We start from the raw sequence: 23,166 nt of genomic DNA on the forward strand, positions 1-23,166 counted from the left end.
AGCATTCAAGACTCAGTCCAAAGGCTCCTTTCTCTTAAAGGTCTTTCTGGGTTCAATCCTGGCATGTAGAAAAAGGTAAAACTAGCCTCTGTCTTCTCCAATCTTTCCATTGTTCCTTCCACACACAACCTTTACCACAGTGTTAACTTTTCATCTTGCTTACTCATTTGCTCATTTGGTTCCCCTCTCAGACTGCAAGCTTCTTGAGCTCAGAAATTCTTATTCATCTTCACATAAATGGTTACTACCGGGTCTGGTACATGATAGGTATTTCATATGCATTAAATAAGTAATAAGGTTCAGAGAGATATTCTATGGGACAGCAATCTGCAAGATAGCATTTTCTTTGGTCCCCACTTGGTGATATTATCAAACCTTTCCTTGAGGGCACAGAAGAATTGAAGGCATTCATAGTTGTGTTATCACATGCTAATTAGCAAAGAGGCAAGTCTCAGCTATAAAATCTTTACAGTTAGCAAAACACCCCTATCAGCACATACTGTTAAACACTATAGATAAATACTGCAACACTGAGATCTGTGTCAGTGCAAATAAAAGTGTTAGCAACTGACATAATCACTGCTTTTTAAAAAAGTATTAAATACTAACAGTCCATTTAAACTATTCAAATACTCCTCCCTGCCTAATATTCAAAATTCTTGGGAGTTCCCGTTGTGGCGCAGTGGTTAACGAATCCAACTAGGAACCATGAGGTCGAGGGTTCGGTCCCTGCCCTTGCTCAGTGGGTTAACGATCTGGCGTTGCCGTGAGCTGTGGTGTAGGTCGCAGACGCGGCTCGGATCCCGCGTTGCTGTGGCTCTGGCGTAGCCCAGTGGCTACAGCTCTGATTCGACCCCTAGCCTGGGAACCTCCATATGCCGCGGGAGCGGCCCAAGAAATAGCAACAACAACAACAACAAAAAAAAGACAAAAGACAAAAAAAAAAAAAAATTCTTAACATGGCCTGGAAGGCTATTTATTTATATTCTAGGCCTTGTTTATCTTTGTTTCTCTCCTTCTAGCCCCTCCCACTCCTCACTCTCATGTGTGCCACACCTCACATGTACCACATGTTCAGACACTTTGCAACGTGAAATTGCCCTGATCCAATCTCAATTGTTAAATCATCTCTCAGCTTCATATGCTGGCATATTCTGTCCCCTCAGCCAAGAATATCCTTCCTACTCTTGTGGGACTTCAGGCTGTGACTCATAATTTAGTTATTGCTTAAAAAGCCACATTACATCCTCTGTGAAACTATCATCCCCAACCCCAGAAGAATCATGAGTTCCTTGCCTACAACTTTTCTGATCCTGGATATAAAACTCCATAGTATTTATCACACTATTTGTAATGTTTATCTATCACATTTCTCATACATCTTTCACCTTGTTGAAAGCAAGAATTGATTGAATCTTATTTGTGACTTCTCAGTAAACAGGATAAACAGTGATGGTAGTCACATAACAGCTGCTTAACCAAATGAGTGGTGAAGGAGCAAACAGGAGAGTCTAAGTAAGGTCTGTTCCCATTTACTAGTTTTATGAAAAGTTTCCCTTGGAAAAAGCTCACTGCCTCCTTCCACAGCTGGGCCATGCTTAGGATTTGATTTTTACCTTATTTTTTTTTTTTTTTTTTACCTGTGGCATAGGAAGGAAACTCACAAAAAGAATTCCAGGAAAATCAACTTCTTCCTATACTGTGCCTCACACGACTGGCCGCCTCAGAGCAGCTTCCTGGAAACATGCAGCAGAAATGAGCTGCATTTATTTTTTTTTAATAGGAGCTCTGATGCTTTTTGATCATTACAAAAAATCTTCTGGACAGTACACCACTGGAATGACCATCTGTATGTCTCCTACTCTTTTTTTACAGTGAATTATTTGGTTCCTTTCTCAGCACTGTGGACGGGAGCTGTAGGCAAAAACTTAGAAGTATGCTTTGGGCTTGGATTAGGACACAGACTGAATAATTCCACAACTCAAAAGCAACCTCTAAGATAAAAGCTGAATTTATAAATTGAGAGATGCTCTGAACATAGGAGATAAGAAATAAGTAATGTATTTTAGGTGGTTTTAGTGTTTTATCTCTCTGTCCCCCAAGATCAAAGGAAATGGAAGGATTCATCTCCAGAACCATCAGTGGTACTGTGAGTTTGGTTCATATTTGTATTTGTGTAATTCTAGCTCTGCTTAATTTATTGACTGAAAAATTAAGAGAAAACAGTACAGGCCTATTTTTTTTTCCTTTCGAAAAACTCTACTTACTCAGGACAATACTTCTCAATTGTGTCAGTCAAACTCTCATTCTAAATATTCTCCCCAAACTTCCCTTTCCTCCCATTATGTCATTTCCTATCAACTGCAGCACTGCACAATTTTTAAATAAAGATTCTTTTAAATTTTAGAACAGTTTTATATTTTTATAAAAATTGCAATATAGTACAGAGTTTTCCCACAGACACTAAGTCAATTGACCCTATTATTAACACCTTATATTACTTTGGCACATTTGTTACAATATTTATATGTATTAATTAAAGTCCACACTTACTTCAATTTTTTTTTTACTTCTCTAAAGTCTTTTTCTGTTTCGGCATCCCAACCAAGATACCAAATCACATTTACTTGTCATGCTTATTGAGGCTCCTCTTGGCTATGACATGTTCTCACACTTTCCTTGTTTTGGATACTTTGTTTTAGGAAGTACTGGTCAGGTATTTTATACAATATCTTTCAATTAAGGTCTGTCATATATTTTTGTCATGATTAGGCTAGGGTTTGGTATTTTCATCTTATCAAGGGTGCCTACTGTCAACATGACTTATTCCTGTCAATTTTAACCCTGATCACCTGGCCGAGGTAGCATTTGTAAGGCTTATTTTTCCAATTTTGGACTTTTCTGAATTTTAAAGAAATTGTGTTTTAAAAAAAAGATAGTGTCAAGATAAGCTAAATGAGGCAAAACCAAAGGATTTGCATATAGTAAAGAAGTCCTAGAGGCAGCTGTAGATATAGGAAACCTGACTCAAAAGATCTGGAAGAAGTATCTGAATCACTGTTATGTTCACTAGGTAAATAAGGTAAATTTTAATAGCAAAATAAAAGCGATAAATCACAGTCATATAGAAAGTAGGAATTAAAATATACAAAAAGAGCATGAGTGTTGGCAGGGAGAAAATAAACCCATACCAGAAGAATACAGATTCCGGAGAGCAGAGAAAAGTAAAAGTAAAACCCTAAGGATCAGTTAGTCAGAGGTTAGGAGATGTACTGAATGTAAAGAAGCAGGTCTAAAGGGCTGGGATCTCAGAATCCAGATATCAATAGCAAGAGAAATTATGATATCTGGGCACAGGATCTCATCATTACTTTATTTCAAGGATTTTACATGAGTCCTATGAGGAAAAGTCTATGTATGGATTAATTAAAGCTTAAAAGAAATGGAGAGCATTTGGCTAAACTTAAGCATTGAATAATGTCCTTCAGGACCCAACATGAAGTTGTCTCCCCAAGAAGCATTCTGAGGCTCATGGGTAAGGGTTCCTCATTTATATCTCACAAGAGAATGTTCATACTCTGAGTTCTCATCACATATTATAATTGCTTGCTTATAGGTTTGTGAGCTAGAGAATGAAGCCTGTGAGGACAAGGGCAATGCCTTAGTTACCTTTGATCAGCAGCACTTGGCACTGAGCTTGGCAACAAGCAGTAATTCAGCACATGTTGAATAAACAGAACAAAGAGAAACTGAGAATCCCAGACACTGAGGGTTTATGAACAAGAGTTCAAGAAAACTCCCTCCAGCATTATATCAGTGCCACTTCCAGCTGATTAAGAAGATGAGCCCTTGGCATGTTGATTTTTTTTCAATGACTTATTTTTAAACCTTTATTACTACACTGATAGGTAATTCAGTGATCTTTCTGAAATGACTAAAATCTATGATGAAAATAAATTATGTGAGCATATTCCATTAATCCTACTCTTCTGCAGCCCCTTTAATGGGTAGCTTACTAAAGTCTTACCTCTTTATTTTTCCTACATCTTTTATTTGTATCCTAAGGGAAGCTTAGGAATTACACTATTAAACATTTCATCTGTACTCTAATTTCTGCTTGATGCACTGAGAACCCATTTAATTGCATTATCCTTTTCTGCAGATAATTCCATCTTTGGAAATTGCTTTGGTGATGCAAAGGATCTCAGGATAGCTATTCTGAGTTTGTCCTCTGATTAAAAGATGTCACCAGTTTCTGTACTCTCGGAACATAGACAATTTTTATCACTGGGAGCATTTATTCCCAACCAGTTCATAGAATGAGCTGAACTGTACAAACACTGAGATTTTGACACATCCTTCCAGGTAGGATAAAGGAAAATATGACATCCCAAAGGTCTTTGACTGGGAGAAAAAGTGAACTTTGATAAGTTTAGTGAGACTTGCAATTTCTTGGCTGACGACAGTTTATTTTTTGAACAGTTCATTTAACTCGCATAGTCTTATATGAAGTATTTGAGGGTGTAGAATATATGGGAAATAGTGGGGTTTTTTTTTCTGTTTTACGAGATTTTTAATTTTGTGCAGGTAGGCAATGTATTTAAGAGAGAACTTTTAAAGTATGCCCATTCTTAGGAAGTTACAGGTTTCAGTTTGTAACACTGGGGAGGGGGCATTTAGCTCACTGTGCTTTTGCCAGCTCAACTGTGAAAACTGAATAGTATTAACTTGACTATATCCCTTATGTGAAGAAAGAAAGGTCTGAATAGCAGCTGAAATCTATTTGACCACTTGGATTTGACAGAAGAGAAATCAACTAATGCAACACATTTATTTACTTTCCTGGAGCAAAAATATCATTGCTTACAGTCTCCCAACCTCACCTCATCACCACCCCCAAAACTCATAAAGACTTTTCTATCTTAAGAGACTTAAAAATACTCCAAGGCAATAAAGCTGAAGGAACAAAGAAACACAAAACCAAACCAAACTATGGATGTAGCTGGAAATATCAGAAACATGAACTAGCCGATACTTATGTATCTCATTTAGGAAGCAGTTTGTAACAAATACAAACTCATTTGTAGAGTCATTTAGAAAAACCATGGAAGCCAATAACATGCATATTACACATTTATTGTCTGAAAAGTTCTTTGTTGGAAAATGTTTTTTACTTAACCAAAAACATACAGTTCTTAGCTTTAGCCAGAATAAATGCCAGTTAACAGGCTGAGGCAAAAAGAAGAAACTTGCATTTATCATGGGCTTCTCAGGCCCTCCCTGGTTATATATATATATATATATATATATATATGAGGGAAAGGGGTGTGTATTAGTGTGTCTGAGTGGATGGGAAGTTTTCTCAACTTAGAATTTTAAGGCCTCTCTGAAATGGTAACAATTGAACTGAGACCAAAGGTTCCATAGAAAGATTATTCAAAGCTAAACAAACAAACAAACAAAAAAACCCTCTCCATTACTCCCCAATTTAAAGTGAGGCTTATTAAAAATGCATAATTATAGGAAGGATGATTTGAATGGAGATAGAACATAACCAAGTGTGGCAGAGACTAGCTAGTTATTGGCCAAGCTCTTCTGTTCTTCCTCCTTGCACATGTCAAGACCCAATAGATCCCAGGTACCCTTGTGGTCAGGTTTGGCCAGTGGACTCCAGTGGAAGTCTTCCCAGCATGGGAGTTCCCATTGTGGCTTAGTGGGTTAAGGACCTAATGTTGTCTCAGTGAGGATGTGGGTTTGATCCCTGGCGTCACTCAGTAGGTTAAGGATCTAGTGTTGCTGCAGCTCTGATTAGAGCCTGGGAACTTCCATGTGCTGCAGGTGTGGCCATAAAAAACAAAAACAAAACAATTCCCAGCATGATCCTCCATGTCTTTCCTCCCCTGGCAACAATTTTGGAAGCTATATATTAAAGACTGCAGAGCCACAAGATGAAAGAATAGTGGATCCCTGAAGTGGCATTCAAAATAAAGTTCTAGGCTTACCAGAAACACCAACTGGGACTTTATAAAGAGCTAGAAATAAGCTTTTGTTCTGATAAACCACCTATGTTTGGGGATTTGCTTGTTATAACAATGTCACCTCAACTGATGTGCTAAGTGTTACCTTAATTAATATACTAAGATGCCTTTGCTATAAGTTTAGGTGCTACTTCAAGTAACATATTCAGAGTTAAACTCACAGCAACTCAAAAATTAAAAACTCAGGGAGAAACACTAGGTGCAGAGTGATAACTGATTAAATGAAAAAAAAAAAAAAGAAAAAAAAACTAAAGATCACATAACTTGGGAGAATCATAGACTCACTGGATATAAGTTAATTTTAACCCGCTGGCACACCATGTGAGAAATGGTCATTATACCTCCAAGAATAGATTACCTACAGTGGATAACTAATTGAACAAGAATTTGATAGAAAGTTTGCTTTAGAGTTGAAATCTGATTTCTTTAATTTCCAACTTAAGTGGCTGGCCATTAAAAAAAAAAAAAGATTGAAATGCAAATAGGTTATACTTAGAATTTTTTTCCTTTATGATGGTGCAAAAGTGATAAGTATTCAGTAGAAACTGTACTTTGGATTTTGAATTCTGATCTTTATGGGGGCTAGGAACATTCTCTCATGATGCTGGGCAATGGCAGTGAGCCAGAGCTCCTTGTCAGCCCCACAATCACAAGGGTGAACAACTGACAGACTTAAGCACCATCTTAGACCCAGACAACCACTCTGTTTTTCCATTTTCAGTGCAATATTCAGTAAATGACCTGAGATATTCAACACTTTATTAGAAAATAGGCTTCGTGATTTTGCCCAACTGTAGTCTATTATCAGTATTGAGTAAATTGCAGGTAAGCTAGGTTAAGTTATGATGTTCAGTAGTTTAGGTATATTAAATGCATTTTCAACTTAGAAGATTTTTCAGCTTACAATGGTTTATCAGAAATGTTAACTGAGTCAAGGAAGATCTGTATATATAATATATCCATTAATACATCATTTTATTCATTCTTTAAGAATTTCCTTGAGCAGATATTAAAAATATCATTGTTGATGATGTGCCATGGTTCTTCTGTCAAGATTCCATTTTATGAGTTCACAGCTTTGAGCAGATACATGTGGGATTGGTTAATTGAATGGTCTTAACTTCATGAGAGATATAACAGGAAATACACTGACTTCTTTTCAACCCCTGCTTTTAAGATATTCTATAGGATATCTCTTCCTCATCTCTGGATAATATCCAAGAATCATTGCAAGCTCTAGAGTAACTTATGTTTTAAGCAAGAATCCCATTTTGAAATATTAAAAACACAGCTTCCTCTAAGGTGCATACCTTTCCCCTGCAGTCCCCACTCAGACTGCATTCCAGCCTCGAGGAACTACAGTGGAGTAAGACAAACTACTTTCTTCACTTTTCCTTTTATTTTTCTTCATCCCACTTACTGTGCTGCTCCAGAGTCCTCTAAAGTCTGAGAGAGGAAGGAATATAGAAAATAATGAACAGGTAACAGGTGTTTTAATGACAGGGTAGTGCTTGGAGTTCTCCTTTGGCTTTTGGTATTACTTTTGGGTGAGGATGCCACATTCTGGTGCTCTACTAGGACAAAAACAGAGTCCCCACTGGGAAACTTGTCGTGCATGCTTCTCCACACTGGTGGTAACACTCAGTGGCTGACCTCTAGTCACAGCCCCTGCACCTCCTGTTCATTCACATCTGCCCAACACCTCCAACACTGGGAACTCATTAGATGAATTATGATTATTCCCTAAGGCATCCACCACACCAGTGGGAATTCATACATCCCTGCAGTAGCTTCAGTTCCTACCTTCCCTATCTCTCTTGTTCTCCCATCACAATGAGCTCTAAAGAAGCATTCACCCCCAGAATTCTCCAGGGAGAAAGCAGGACCTTTGCTTCAGTGCAGGCACACCCACTAACTCCTGAGGAAAATTCTAAGGTCTCCAACTGTATCCTTGTACCCCATTCTAGTTTACTAGATTGGCCCTTAAATTTCTGCTACTCAGCAAGTTTCTGAAAGGGCAATAAGAGTCCCATTTGCCTGTCCAGCACACAACATGGTATCTTTGAGATTATATTTTGAAAACCCCTCCTTTCATTTGAATGGAGCACATCCTTCCCACTTGCAGAGGGGTAGGAGAAAAGCTAAGGACCTGCCTCAGTAGATCTAAGACACATGACCATAAGAAGAAATTCTACCTCCCAAAGGCTTATAGCTTCTTTTTAATAGTGTGGATGGGAGTTCAAATGATTACTTAGGCAACCTCTTAGCAACCTCCTGGAGGGGTCATCTGGCAGCTACAGCTAAAGCTGAGTTATAAAGATACCAGAAAAAAGGTTCATTCTACTTCCTATTAAATATTTAAAGAGAACATTTATTATATGCTCTATATGAAGGGTTTTACAATTACTATCTCCTTTAATCCTTATAATGATTTCATGAGGTAGAGAGAATTACTCCCCCATGTCAGAGATGATGAAATAGCAACTTAGTAAATTGGTCCACATCATCAAACACCTTGTAAGTGACCAAGCTGGGACTGTGTCCCACAGCTGGGTGATGCCATTTTAACTGCCTCAATGTTAAAAGATTCATGAGAAACCAAATAGGATATGCAATTATTTTTAATTAATATGTTGGCCTTAAAAAATCTAGGAGAATTAACTACAAATCTATTAGAAGTCACAAAGGATTGACTTTAAAAATTAACAATCTTCTAAATACCAATGACAAGAAGAAAATAAAATGGGAGGAACTATCTAATGCAAAATTGTACTACCACCAATATTTAATAATAAAACTTAAGGTACTTAGGAATATGCCTAAATAGAAATCTGAAAGTCTTCTATAAAAGTAAATCCCAAAAAAGTTTAGTAAGACATAGAAAAATTTTAAAAGGAAAAATTTTAAAGAGAAGCATGTTATATATTTATCTGGAAAATCTGAACATGGCAAAGTTAACCCATTTTTCCAAATTAATGTGTAGCCTTAACACCATTCAACATTAAAGTATCCTGGGAAATATAATTTTGAGCCTGCCACAATAATGTATTCTGGAAGAAAAGGCTAAGACAAAAAAACAAAAACAAAAACAAAAACCACCACCAGAGAGAGACCGTAGCAAAAGATAATAAAGCACCCTATAAATCTTCAATATGTTTTTTAAAATACAGTGAGAGTGTATGCAAGTGCACAAGCCTGCTGGTTATTGATTTATTGATTCTCAACCCTATCTGTAGCCTTCATGAGTGATATTTGAAAATAAATCTTATCTCTTTAAACAGTATTCCTTTGCAAGCTGGCTGGGATGTTATTAATAGAGGGCAGTGAGGCAGTGAGTAGGCATTACAGGAGGAAGGGCTCACTCCTCCCAGTTCTATAGTGTTTACTTGATGACGTCTCCAGAACAATCACTTTCGGGCATAGCAGCTCTGTCCAGCACTTCCCTTAGCATTTTTAGCATAGAGGGCCACTGGTAAGACGCTGCCTCAAGAACTGCTTTCCCTAGAATCCCTGTAATGATTCAGGATCTAATACTTGGGAAGGGGAACTCAATAATGGCCTCAGAGCAGCTGGGATTTTTTTGGAAAGAGAGAGAACATTTGGAAGTCAGTCAAGGTTACTCCACCTACTGGTTCTACGGTGTTGGTGGAGAGGGGTATAGAAAAATACCAACTGGCAAGACTGGAGGAGAAGCTGAAAGGAACATTTAAGAAGCATGAACTTCAGTGGTTTTGCCAAGGGCAGACTCTGCAATCCAGTGGATGCTGTGGAAGACACTGCAAAGTTGGAGAAGGGCAGGGGATCTGATCAAATCAGAATATGGAAACAACCCCAGAATACAAAGTTAAGACTTCCATGATAATGGGGAGGTTTAGGATTTCAGAATTAGTATTGAGTGGCAACATTGTTAAATACTGATGTCTTTTAGTTGGGCAGCAGTACAGCCTGGACCCTTCCACAGTCCAGAACTCAATGTACCCTTTGCATTTTCCCCTGTACAGAAACCTCATTTTCTACCAGTTCTATGATAAGATTACTACTAGAAGATGCTTAAACAAATAGACCTAATTTATTCCCTCTTTCTTCCACAAGAGAAAGTGTAAGCTCTATAGAGTTGGCAGAATTAAAAGAAAGGGAGTTAACATTTCAGTCAAAATACTGTTTCAATACTACCAGGTCCTAGATTAGTCTTTTCAAAGTAGAGTCTGTTGACTGTTAATATCAGAAATAACAGGGGGAGCCAATAAAATAACAGCTTCTAGTTCATATCCTCAGATTCTTGCTCCTGAAGTCTGTGGATGAGGCTCAGCTAACTTTGAGGTGGGTTGTCCAAGGGCTACTCTTTGAGAGATATTTCTAGGATAAATTAATGTTTCCATATGTTACAAGCTAAACCCCAAAGATGTTACAAAGTAAAATAAAAATGAACAAGAACAGATTTTTGTTAATGTTATCCTATCATCCAATACCTTTGGAGTCCACTTCAAATGGGAGTTTACCCTTGTAGAAGGAGTTCGAGAGATGGGGAGAGACACTACAGCTAATCAGAGAAGCAGGAAAGGGAGATCTGGGTGCAGGATAAGGCATCCCTATGTTACTGAGAATCAACAGAGAAAGTTCATGGGACTGAGGCCGGGACTTGTGATAAGAGTAAATCAATCACTTCATTTCCTTGTGATAGGGTCTGGTGGGACAGCTCAGCCTGGAGATAACAGATTTCGAGTGTGTGTTAAATCCTGAAGGGGGACAAAAAGGGGCCTTACACAATTCTGGCAATGGAACAGACACCCAACACACCCTAAACCAGTGCTAGCATCTTGGTCGTGGTTTGACCTTCAGCGGCTCTTCATTGATCCAACACGACTCAATCAAAGTGATCTTCTCAATACCTTAAGCCAGAACCGACTTTCTAAGTACAAGCCTAATCACTGTGGTCCCTATCGTAACATTTCAGTTCCCATTACCCAGAGGATGATGTCTGGTCTCCCCCTAATGGCCATGAGGCAGGGACCATCTCTCCTTTCCCTAAAGTAGACTAGTTGAGTTCAAATCTAGGCTTCATACTCACAACCATGTGATATTGGGAAAAAATGTTTAACTTGTACGTAAGTTTTCTCATCTATAAAACAGAAATATTACATTATATGGGGGCATCATTCGAATGAACTTTGATGGAAAAATCACCCACTGGAGCAAGACAATGAAGCAGACTCTAAATGCATACCTCACATAACTGTCAGAAAGATGAAATGATTTAGCACACAGAAAGCATCGAGAATCGTGCTTGGCACACACTCAGCCACCACTCAAAATGGTCTCTGTTATTACCCCTCTGTCATTTCTCCATTTAACTCTTGTTTTCTGTCCTTATCAAGTTAGTTACAGTTTTTTCATTGATGCAGCTGCATACCTCATGGTTTAGCACCATTACCTTTCAGCCCAAATGTATCGCTTTGCCCAAATGATGAACTCCAACACATCTATCAAGTCCTGGCTTCGATGTATCCTTTCTGTGAAATTCCCTGACTCCACCCAGCTTTCACTCTCACCTTTTCATTCCAGCTATACCAAGTCCACACCTCCCTTGTTACAGTGAATCCCTTCTACTGTCACAAGCCCTGCACACTTATCATCTTCTCCGTGAAAGATTATGCCCCAAACGCTGCCATGAGTTCCATCACCTTCACAACTGATGCCACGCCCTCCTAAACTTTCACTATAATTGAATACCTTTCTCAAAATCAACTCACAATTTCACTTAACATACATTTCTTTCAAAGGATCGTTATATGACTATCAAATTAGTAAGCCAGTACACAAGGTATTCTCAAATAACAGTAACAACAAAAACCTTTGTCCACCCGTTGCTAGCAAAGCAACCATTAACAATTTCCAAGAAGTAAAAATAGAGTCTAACCTTTTTTTTTCTTTTCCTTTCTTCTTTTCCTTCCTTTCTTTGCTTTTCCGGAGTCCACTGTCACTGGTTCATAGGGTGCCGTGGGAAGAGGCTTCACACCTGAGCAGAGTTCCCAGTGCCAAACGGCTGCGCCCCGCTGCTGCCACTGCCAGAGGCTCCAGGCAGCGCCCACACACTTGATCATTGTCACTTCTCAGGACCCTGCGACTAGGAGCAGCCTGGCAGCACCTCCTGTGTGGGCTAAGCGGGATGGGGGGCTTCTTACATGGTCTACAGGTGGCCAGGGCAAACCACTGCAGTTATCTCTGACTCCAGATGTAGGTGTGGCCGGCCACCTCCAGGGGTCCGCGAACTGGTACCGTCTGCAGCCGCAGTCACCTCAGTGGGCACAGAGGAGGGCTGCGCCGAGGGCAGAAGCGCTGCGCCCGCACCTCAATTCAAGATGGCGCTGGCGGCGGGCCGTGTGCAGAGGCTGCGCGGGGCGCTGCGCTCTGAGCTGTGAGCAGCAGGGGCGCCTGCCTGGGGATGAACCCCGCCCCTCCCTCCTCCCCAACCCAGAGCCCCATAAAGCAGCCCTGCCCACAGCCTGTCTGGGTGAGCGTGTACTCTGGTGCTCTGGATCAAGGCTCTCCATTCTCTGATCAAACACTAAAGCTTTCCTTCGCTTCCGAACTGAACTCAGTCTTCTTTTATGGGAGCAAGGGACACCCAGCAGGAGGACCCTTGTTGGGGCTGACTCAAAATCTGGGTAACACATCTACCAGCTAATCCATATGATCTGAGCACTCTGGTGGGAAATTCTTTTCTAATAGGTAAAAACTCTCTGGGTGTGGCAAGCTCTATCTTTATACTCTGAGCATCTCTTATAATGTTGGGCAAATAGCGTCTACCCAAATGATTCTTGAATTGCCACAATCTTTTAGGAAGCCTTGGCTTCAAAGCTCTCTTGGTAATAAAAAAGAGGGATGGAAACTAGATTGTTATAAATTTAAAAGTTTACTGTCAGAGTGAGATTTTTGCAGGAACAATTTCACCTATCATTTGTTGATGGAATCAGAATTTTCAAATCTGCAGTTGAAGGGGTATAGGCTTTCTATATGTAGGTAATATGAAAAAAATTCCTTGAATTAACTAATATGAGAAATTTTGGTTAGCGCCAATGAGCTAGTATTTTTTTCCTTTGGGATATTGACAACTATGAAATTGTCTTTAGCCTAAAGATATATGAGACGGATATGTGCATCAGCCCTAAGAACAGCTCAAGGCTATATGCTGTGCTACTTGGACATTCTTTTTCTGTTAGTGTTATTTCACTTGTGAATTTTCTCTCTTTTGTCTTTTTAGGGTTGCACCCAAGGCATATGGAAGTTCCCAGGCTAGGGGTTGGATCAAAGTTGTAGCCACCAGCCTACGCCACAGCCATAGCAATACACCAGATCCCACAGCTCATGGCAACGCCAGATCTGTAACCCACTGATCAAGGCCAGGGATCAAACCTGCAATCCTCATGGATACTTGTGGGGGTTTACCACTGAGCCACAACAGGAACTCCTCTCTCGTCCTTTTTTAGGTTTTGTTTTATTATTTTAACTTTGGGTTTTTTAAATTATTTTATATTTCTACTGAACCAGATAAATAATTACATTAATTAAATAACCAAATAAACAGATAAATAGATTGCTGGCTAACTAAGCAAGGTCATGATCAGTAGCGAGATATGCTGATATATTGAACCTCTTCTTCTGGGGGAAAATTAGTAAAGAGATAGGCAGTGAGGCAAGGTATAAATTAAAAAGCCCCCACATGGACAATTTTTTTTCCAGATTTCTTACAACAAATTGATAGCACAGACTATTGACACCAATCAAGAAAAGACAGCTATGCACATGAGAGGTGCTCGAGATGGGTAGTGGGTGTGCTAGCAAAATGGATCACATACCACTGTCTCACAATGAAGCACAACCATGCATTCAATTACAAAAGAATAAACTGTGACTGTGATTCACAAGGAAATGAGATACCAAAACCTAGCTGGCAAACTCACAGCCAGGAAAAAGCAATTGATTTTCTTCACTATTTAAGCAATAGAACTATTGTTCCCATGGGGAACTAGCTTACTTAAAAGGCTATATAATTTTCCACAATAAATACATGATTTTTCTTATTAAAATATCTCCCATGTATATCATTTAAAAGTCAAGGATAAATTTTACAGCACATGGAATACAGTCGATATTTTATGATAACTTTGAAGTATGATCTATAAAAGTGTTGCATCACTATGTTGTACACCTGAAACTAACATAATATTTTAAGTCAACTATACTTGAATTTTAAAAATCTTTAAAAATACTATATAAACATTGATAATGATTCAAAACTAATGGAAGCTTGTGATAACATAAATGCTATAAAAACCAAGCAAATTATTGGGAAAACTAATATTTTTTTTCTTCATAGAAATCTCTTAGGAATATATATATTTGACAAATACATAAGTTTATATAAAGCAGGGAATAATTTGTATATGGCATAAGAACTCATATCTTTAGGGATACAGAGGGATTCTACTAGTATATGTACAGTGGATGGAACTTACATTTTTAGACAGCTTATTAAAACAGACAATTATACAGTCAATTTGAAATAGAATATTTAATGTATGCATAGATGCTTTGATTTCAGAGTTGATGACTATAGCCATTACTTTAAAAAGCTGATTTATTTTCAAGTAATATATGTTAGGCTGTTTCTTGACTTCCTCTCTCTTTCTTGCTCCCCTATCTTCTCTCACCCTCTTTCACCCTCTTCCTCTCTTTTCTCTTTCACACACACATACATACACACACAAATGAATATTCACAAAGCAGTTTTCAACCTTAAAATTTTGGAAAATAAAGTATCCAGGAACACAGTAATTTACAACTTGGTAAAATGTATTTGATATAATCAGAAATTCAATTTCATATACGAAATCAGTGCTACTGGATTCCTTTATAAATCCCAACATGTAGGTAACAAACTACAAGAGCCACCACCAATGCAATGCAGGAAATAAAAATAACCAAAGGCATTTAAGGATTCAATGTCTAAAGAGCTTCATGTCTTTGTGTTCTTCTTGGAAATGCAAGCTTCTGATACCATCATGGAACCTAACCTGACAAATTTCACTTAATTTTTTATCACCTTAATTCGAGGTGTGCATAGGTGATAGAACTGGTGGGGGAGTCAAATAACTGGGGTGTTACTTTCTGACTGGCTATTTAATGTTTAGTAACTTTAACGTAAAGAAGTTCCTGGAGCCTTACTTGCTTATTAAAGAATAAAATAAAAAGAGAGACATACCTTGCCACTCTTAGACAGAGAAGGGGTGCCTTTGTGGAATTCCCTCTGCTGTGCAGTCTAGACACAGACTCACAGCCCTCAGTCTGCTGAGAGTTAAATGGCTTAAATAAGATATTCAACCCTACTTGCAAAAAGGACCACCCATCTAGAGGAGCCATGAAGGTCAATACCCTTGACTTAGCTCAAAGGCAGAGCAGTTCAATTCCAATGAACAAGGAATCTGTCTTGTTCTTCAGTAGCCTGTCCTCCCAGGTTCATCAAGAGATGCACCTGTTGCTGATCTGAGCTGAGTTCTGGCATCTTTTCAAGCAGCAGCCAGAATCCACAAGCCAGGAGATCGACTCAGTGGGCAAAGAGGCTGTTAACTGGCATGTGATTTGTCTTTTATGAAACCCCTCTGTATCAGTGTGCACTTTAAAAATATAAAAGGCAGTCCTGCTGTGTAGCACTGGGAAAACTATGTCTAGTCACTTACGGCTCATGAAAATGTGAAAAAATAGAATGTGTACATCTATGTGTAACTGGGTCACCATGCTGTACAGTAGAAAAAAAATTGTAAAAAAAATTTAAAAAATATAAAAGGCAGTATGGTTCAACAGTCAACAGAAGCCAAAACAATCAAAAAACATTAACAATGATCTTTGCTCCAGAAGGATTAAATTAGATATAGTATATTGAATGGATATAGAATTGAATAGTTACTTTTTGGTTAAAAATGCATGCACGTAAAAGGATATGAACTTATTAGAGATTTATGAATTTATCACAGTATTAAATCCCATTTTAATGTATGGAAAAGAAATCTAGGAAATGAATATATATAGAGTTCATTGAATAAATGAATAAATATATATTTATTCTCACAATAAAATTTATGAATCCTATATAAAATCCATGTAAGTCTTCATCTGAGGTCATTACTCAGGCTTAAATTTCATTTGAGACCTTGTCGGATTAAAGCTCGTTAAGTTCATGGAACCAGATTAAAACTGTTGACTGTGCAGAAGTGAAAATTATATGACTCCTAAGTGACGATGACACTAGTTGCATCTTTTTCCCCATTTTCAATGCGCACGGTGATTCTCATTTTTCTTAGCTTCATCTTTTTAATGCCTGTTTTCACAGCTTTGTCGGTATAGATTCAAGTAGTCTTTTTTTTTTCCCTTGGCTGCGCCTGCAGCATGTGGTAGTTCCTGGGTCAGGGATTGAACCTTCACCACAGCAGTGGCTTGAGCTGCTGCAGTGATAACATCAAATCCTTAACCTGCTATGCCACAAGAGAACTACACAAAAAGTCTTTATAGCACAAGCACAAGAATAACAGCATAAAATTTAGGCAACACCCCTTAATCTCAATCTTCTGACTTTCTTATAATTCAGAGTATTTTGGGATTCTTTATATTCTTACCACACAACCTCGTGGTCCCTCTTAATGTTAGGATTCTATAGTTAATCATGGAGTTATGCCTGAGTTAGTGACAATATTTTAGTATAAAAAATACTTAGTTTGACAGCTGCCTTAAATCAGTATCCATATGTAACACTGACTATAGAATTTATGACTAGACCCGTCTTACTCTAGCACACTCCCTCAAAGTCCCCTTGCCCTAACTTGAGTAAATCACAGTTTTAAGAATCTATAAACATATAACTTTTCATGACTTTGCACATGTAAGAAATAAGTCACAGAAATCACAGTTGGAAAGGAATACTATACACGTACCTTGGTTTTATTTGAATGAAAACAGTCACCAGCACATCCACAGTCTTCTCATTCATGTTTCAGTTTTCCCTATAAGCTGTATATGTTAAACATTCCCCAGTTTCCCATTTGGAAGGAAACAAACAAAGTCTGGCAAAATGAGCAGAGAGGTCTTCAGCCATCCTCCTAGTCCTGGATGGCAATGATCATCAACTCTGCTGCACTTAAGTGCTCTGATCTTCAAAGTCACATTTTGGAAATGCAGAAATGTGCTTTTCTGGAAGATGCAGTCTACATACCCTACCATTCCATCCTGTTGTCTCTGAACATCTATATTACATAAGCCTAAATATTGCTATTAGCGCTGCCCCAGTATTTGCAGTGTACTTCCTTTCTTTATATTGAGTTCAGATTTTCTCTTGCTGAAATTTTTAAAATAACTGTCTCATTCTGTCTCTCATGATAGATAAATAAATGAGAGCATTTTATATGACACAGACACACACACACTATAGCCTAAAGCAGATGACTTGCTAAAGATTATAACTCTAAGTATAGTATCTACCCAATTCTCTCTGGGTCCCCAACCTAAGGTTTAAAATTACAAAGGCAGTATAAAAGAGACATTTTCTTGATGAAAATTATAACACTGTCATAGCCCAAATCCCTTTATTATCAAAATGAAGCTAGAAACAGGGCAGGCACATTCATCTCTATTTCAAGGTCTGATACATGTACAAATTGGAAATCGGAAAGTGGAAATTAGCATTTTTCCCTAATTAACAGCCTGGTATAGAATGAGAAAATTAGAGTGAGGGGAGATTTCTCTTTTTATGAAAGGATTAATCACCAGACTTAAAATAGGTTAGATCTTACCTAAATGAATTGAAACTGAACAGTTATCAAAAATGAGAAATTATTTGTCATTATCAGCTTTTTCCCAAGAACATATAAACACCAGAATCTCAGTTTTTGAGTGAGAAGAGAATTTTACTTTTTTTTTTTTTTATATAGATCTGATTTATCCACATTTGTCTCTTCAGTGTTCCCTAAATCCATGATACACTTTCTTTCTTCTAAAACTTTGCCTAAAGTTTCTCTCTTTATCTGGAATTTCATTACTTTCTTTGGTCAATGCTGTCTCCTTCAGGAATAAATTATGAAATCAGAAATGTTTCTTCCTCAATGAGGGAATTATTATTTTGTCTTTTTGCCTTTTCTAGAGCCGCTCCCGCGGCATATGGAGGTTCCCAGGCTAGGGGTCTAATCGGAGCTACAGCTGCCAGCCTATACCACAGCCACAGCAACTTGGGATCCAAGCCACGTCTGACCTACACTGCAGCTCACGGCAATGCCGGATCCTTAACCCACTGAGCAAGGCCAGGGATTGAACCCACAACCTCATGGTTCCTAGTCGGATTCATTAACCACTGAGCCACGACAGGAACTCCAAATTTTCTTATTTTGAAAAAGCCTTGAAAGGTGGCATAATTTGAACTAAAATGTACATACCATCACACTTTGACCATAATGTAGGCCTTAGCTTATCCTAAGCAGATCTTCAGGTCTCCATGTAAAATCACATAGTTGCTAATACATTATATTTTTCTAATAAGAAATGCATAACCATAGTTTGTAGTATCTATACTTACCAGTTCTTCTAGATAAATACACTTCCCTTATTATTGAAAGTGGTTTTATAATCACATATCCAGTTGTCTCATTATGCAAGCGTGAAATTAATGCGGTCTGGAGAACAGAGAATTAATGTTATAAAATTCCAATCCACTTCCTTAACTTGGGTTTATTACAACATCTTAAAAATTATGCTACTTTTATATTTCATTTCTTCATAGAATATTTGAGGGGGATGAAAACTAAGGCAAAATATAAACTGAGCTGTAACGTTTCATCCAACATTTTACTCAAGAAGTAGTTTTTGGCCAACAAGCACATGAAAAAATGCTCAACATCTCTGATTATTAGAAAATGCAAATGAAAACTACCATGAGATACCACCTCACACCAGTCAGAATGGCCATCATTAACAAGTCCACAAATTAACAAATGCTGGAGGGGGTGTAGAGAAAAGGGAACCCTCCTGCACTGTTGGTGGGAATGTAAGCTGGTACAACCACTATGGAGAACAGTATGGAGGGAGGTACCTTAGAAATCTATACATAGAACTACCATATGACCCAGCAAGCCCACTCTTAGGCATATATCCAGACAAAACTTTCCTTGAAAAAGACACATGCACCTGCATGTTCATTGCAGCACTATTCTCAATAGCCAAGACATGGAAGTAACCCAAATGTCTACCAACAGATAATTGGATTAGGAAGATGTGGTATATATATACACAATGGAATACTACTCAGCCATAAAAAGAACAAAATAATGACATTTGCAGTAGCATGGATGGAACTAGAGACTCTCATACTGAGTGAAGCCAGTCAGAAAGAGAAAGATAAATACCATATATCACTTATATCTGGAATCTAATATACGGCACAAATGAACCTTTCCACAGAAAAGAAAATCATGGACTTGGAGAAGAGACTTGTGGTTGCCAAGGGGAATGGGGGTGGAGTGGGATGATGCAAACTATTGCTTTTGGAATGGATTAGCAATGAGATCCTGCTGTGTGGCACTGGGAACTATGTCTAATCACTGAAGATGGAGCATGATAATGTGAGAAAATACAATGTGTACATGTATGTGTAACTGGGTCACCATGCTATACAGTAGAAAAAGTACTGGGGAAATAAAAAAATAAAAATTTTTTTGAAAAGTAGTCTTGTCCTATATTTTATTGCCTCTAATAGTATTTTAACCACATTCTCCTAAATATTCGTTTCTCTGTGTATACTGCAGTCTTGGAGGGTAGAGCAAAGACAGATGGAGGCATTCAAAGCAAAGCAACACCTGCTATGACCTATAGTTCCTTGAGGTAGATAATACAAACCTGCAGTCACATACTTTACCCATTCTAAGAAATCATGAATTACATACCATTGTTATAAGAAACATTGTTATACTTTACACCAAAAGTATCAGGAATACAGAACGGATCCTTCTAGTTATTGGTCAAACTGGAAACTTAGATGAACTATTCATTTCAAATCATATATTGAAATCACATATATATGTCTATACATACATACATACATATTATTTTCAGAAATATACTATGGAATTTCTCCATGAAAGAGTGGAAAGATTTTATTTTTCCTTTTTTATTGATACATAATTAGCATATAACCTTATAGTAGTTTCAGGTACACAGCATGACTCTGTATACTTAACATTACAAATGAATCACCCAAATATGTCTAGTTAATATCTGTTACTACACACAGTTATTTTTTTTCTTGAGAGGAAAACTTTTAAGATCTACTTTCTTAGTCCATTTTTTTCCTTTTACGGCAGGAAAATGACTGCTAGAAAGATTTTTCCAGGATTGCAGTGGAGCAAGTCAGCAGAAAAATGGTTTAGTTTTAATTTCCTAGAATGCTGAGGTGAGATAAAATAAGACTGAATGAACAGCATTGGCCAAGCTAGGCTTCATGAGAGCAGTGTCTCAGTGTTTGCTAAGGAAGAAGCTCTATTAGCAATAGCTTTCAGCTCTCAATTTCTGGAAAAGTAGTTAGGATCCCCAAGGAACAGGTGACTTGTACTCAATTACACAGACTATCTATAAACCACAATCTGATCCTGAGTCTCAAACCTTAGCATCAAAATTATCTAGGACATTTGTTAAAAATACTAATTCCCATGCCCTACCCCCACAGACTCTCATTATCTGGTTCTATAGGGCTCAAAGATCTGCATTTTAAACATCACTGGGGTGAGTCAGTCTACCCATCATCATATATCACACCTGCTGCTGGGAATGCGGAATTGGAGACCTGTCTCTGAGGCTGGTCTACAGGAGGGGCCGTTCTTTAGGGAAGCAAATTTACATATCATTCAGTTTGCTGAGTCTCTCTAGTTCCTCAAGTTGAGATAAAAATGATAGTTGAGGCCCACATTGCCTATTATCAGTAATACTTATTAAGGTCCTTTTAAAAATGTCATAAACAAGTTCTCTAGTGGCATAGGGGGTTTAAGGCACTGTCACTGCAGCAGTTTGGGTTGCTGCTGTGGCATGGGTTTAATCCTGGCCCAAATCTCCTACAATGCTGCAGGCACAAAGAAAATTTAATTTTAATTCAAAATGTTATGAAAAAGACTAAACCGATTATTTTTTAATTTGTCTGCATACACATATACACATTTTGACCATTTTACCAAATTTGCTTTGCATTTTAGTCAAAATCAATATACTCATTTGTTGTGACCTCAAAAATCCTCAAAGAAAATCCATCACTGTTGTCACGATGTAGTCAACAAAACTTTTAAAAATTATCCACTAGAGTAACAACTCATAAAAAAGGTATCATCACAGCAACATCTTGTTTTATCCACCTCCTAGAATAATAATAACACAAACCAATGGGACCTAATTAAACTCAAAAGATTTTGCACACCATTAAAAAGCAAAAACACAACCCATAGAATGGGAGAAAATCTTTGCAAACAATGCAACTGACAAGGGCCTAATCTCCAAGATATACGGCCTAATCTCCAAGATATACAAATAACTCATACAAATTCAACAATGACAACAAAACAACCCAATCAAAAAATGGACAGAAGACCTAAACAGACACTTCTTCAAAGAAGCCATACAGAGGGACAGTAGGCACAGGAAAAAATGCTCAAAATCACTAATTATTAGAGAAATGCAAATCAAAACCACAGTGAGGTACCACCTCACTCCAATCAGAATGGCCACCATTAATAACCACAAATAAAAAATGCTGGCGAAGGTGTGGAGAAAAGAGAACCCTCTTCACTGTTGGTGGGAGTGTAAATTGGTACAACCACTATGGAAAACAGTATGGAGATTCCTCATAAAACTATAGAATTACCATATGGTCCAGCAATCCCACTCCTTGGCATATATCCAAACAAATCTACAGTTCAACAAGATACATGCACCCCTATGTTCATAGCAGCACTGTTCACAACAGCTAAGACATGGAAACAACCTAATTGTCCATCAACAAATGAATGGATTAAGAAGGTGTGTTATGTATATACAATGGAATACTACTCAGTCATAAAAAAGAAAATGCTATTTGCAGCTACATGGATGCAACTAGAGTTTCTCAAACTAAGTCAGAAAAAAAAGACATATCCAATGATATCACTTATATGTGGAATCTAAAATATGGCACCAATGAACCTATCTACCAAATAGACTCACAGACATAGAGAAGAGACGTGGTTCCAAGGGGGCGGGAGGAGGAAGTGAGATGGATGAGGAGTCTGGGGATGGTAGATGAGATGCAAACTATTACATTTAGAATGGATGGGCAATGAGGTACTGCTATACAGCACAGGGAACTATATCCAATCTCTTGGGATGGAACATGATGGAAGGTAGTATGAGAAAAAGAATGTATATCTGTCTGACTGGGTCATCATGCTGTACAGCAGAAATTGACACAACACTGTAAATTACATATAACAAAAATAAAATTTAAAAAAGAAAAAATAGGCATCTGAAAATTTTATTTTAAAAATAATGGTACCCTTGATCTTTAAATGGCCTGATTGATTCAACTGCCCGGTGACAATAATCACAAAACCTACACCGAAGGCCACCCTGGGTTTTTTTCAAAGCAGCATCATATACATGAGTTCACTTGATCTTCACAAGGTCTGGAGCATATTCAAAGTTTAGAAAGACATGTTCTTGAATGACTTCTGTGACTGTAGTTTCATAGACTTTCCCGCTCCAGGGCATTCATCTCATCACATAAAATTGCAATATTAAAGGGGAAAAAATTAGATCAAACCAGACTCAGAACTTATCATCTCCCCTACAAAGTCATTTTCTCCTACTCAGGTGGGCAGTCTGGCACATTTGTGAATTCAGTCTCGGGTGAGGTGGAAATATCTTTGTGACTGGCGCAATAGACGAACATCCTTCCCTCTCCCACAACTGTAAACTCAAGCAATATTGAACTGTTTCTAGTTTTTGCATATGGCATGTTGTTTTGTGATTATGTAATTTTGCCCAAACTGTCCCCTCTGCATGAGACCTCTGGCTT

General features: G+C 38.0%; 1 protein-coding gene and 1 long non-coding RNA gene across 5 annotated transcripts in view; one reads left to right on the forward strand and one right to left on the reverse strand.

Annotated features, from left to right (window-relative positions):
* Positions 1 to 23,166, reverse strand: part of KCNIP4 (potassium voltage-gated channel interacting protein 4) — a 1,125,192-nt gene that overhangs the window by 668,296 nt on the left and 433,730 nt on the right. The window contains exon 1 of one of the 4 annotated variants that reach the window (XM_084971645.1): positions 11,956 to 12,394. The exons of the other annotated variants lie outside the window; for them this stretch is intronic. Within the exon in view, the coding sequence (XP_084827771.1) occupies positions 11,956 to 12,139 (184 nt within the window). The 5' untranslated portion in view covers positions 12,140 to 12,394. Of the gene's footprint in view, positions 1 to 11,955; positions 12,395 to 23,166 lie in introns of those variants that run through there. 4 annotated transcript variants of the gene reach the window in all.
* Positions 1 to 23,166, forward strand: part of LOC110261970 (uncharacterized) — a 200,023-nt gene that overhangs the window by 154,011 nt on the left and 22,846 nt on the right. The gene's annotated exons all lie outside the window — the stretch shown is intronic.

This window comes from Sus scrofa, chromosome 8 (genome assembly GCF_054392235.1).
Source record: "Sus scrofa isolate SSC_HxYL_T2T_F1_AM1 chromosome 8, Sscrofa_HxYL_maternal_Yorkshire_Landrace_v2.0, whole genome shotgun sequence".
NCBI lineage: Eukaryota > Metazoa > Chordata > Mammalia > Artiodactyla > Suidae > Sus > Sus scrofa.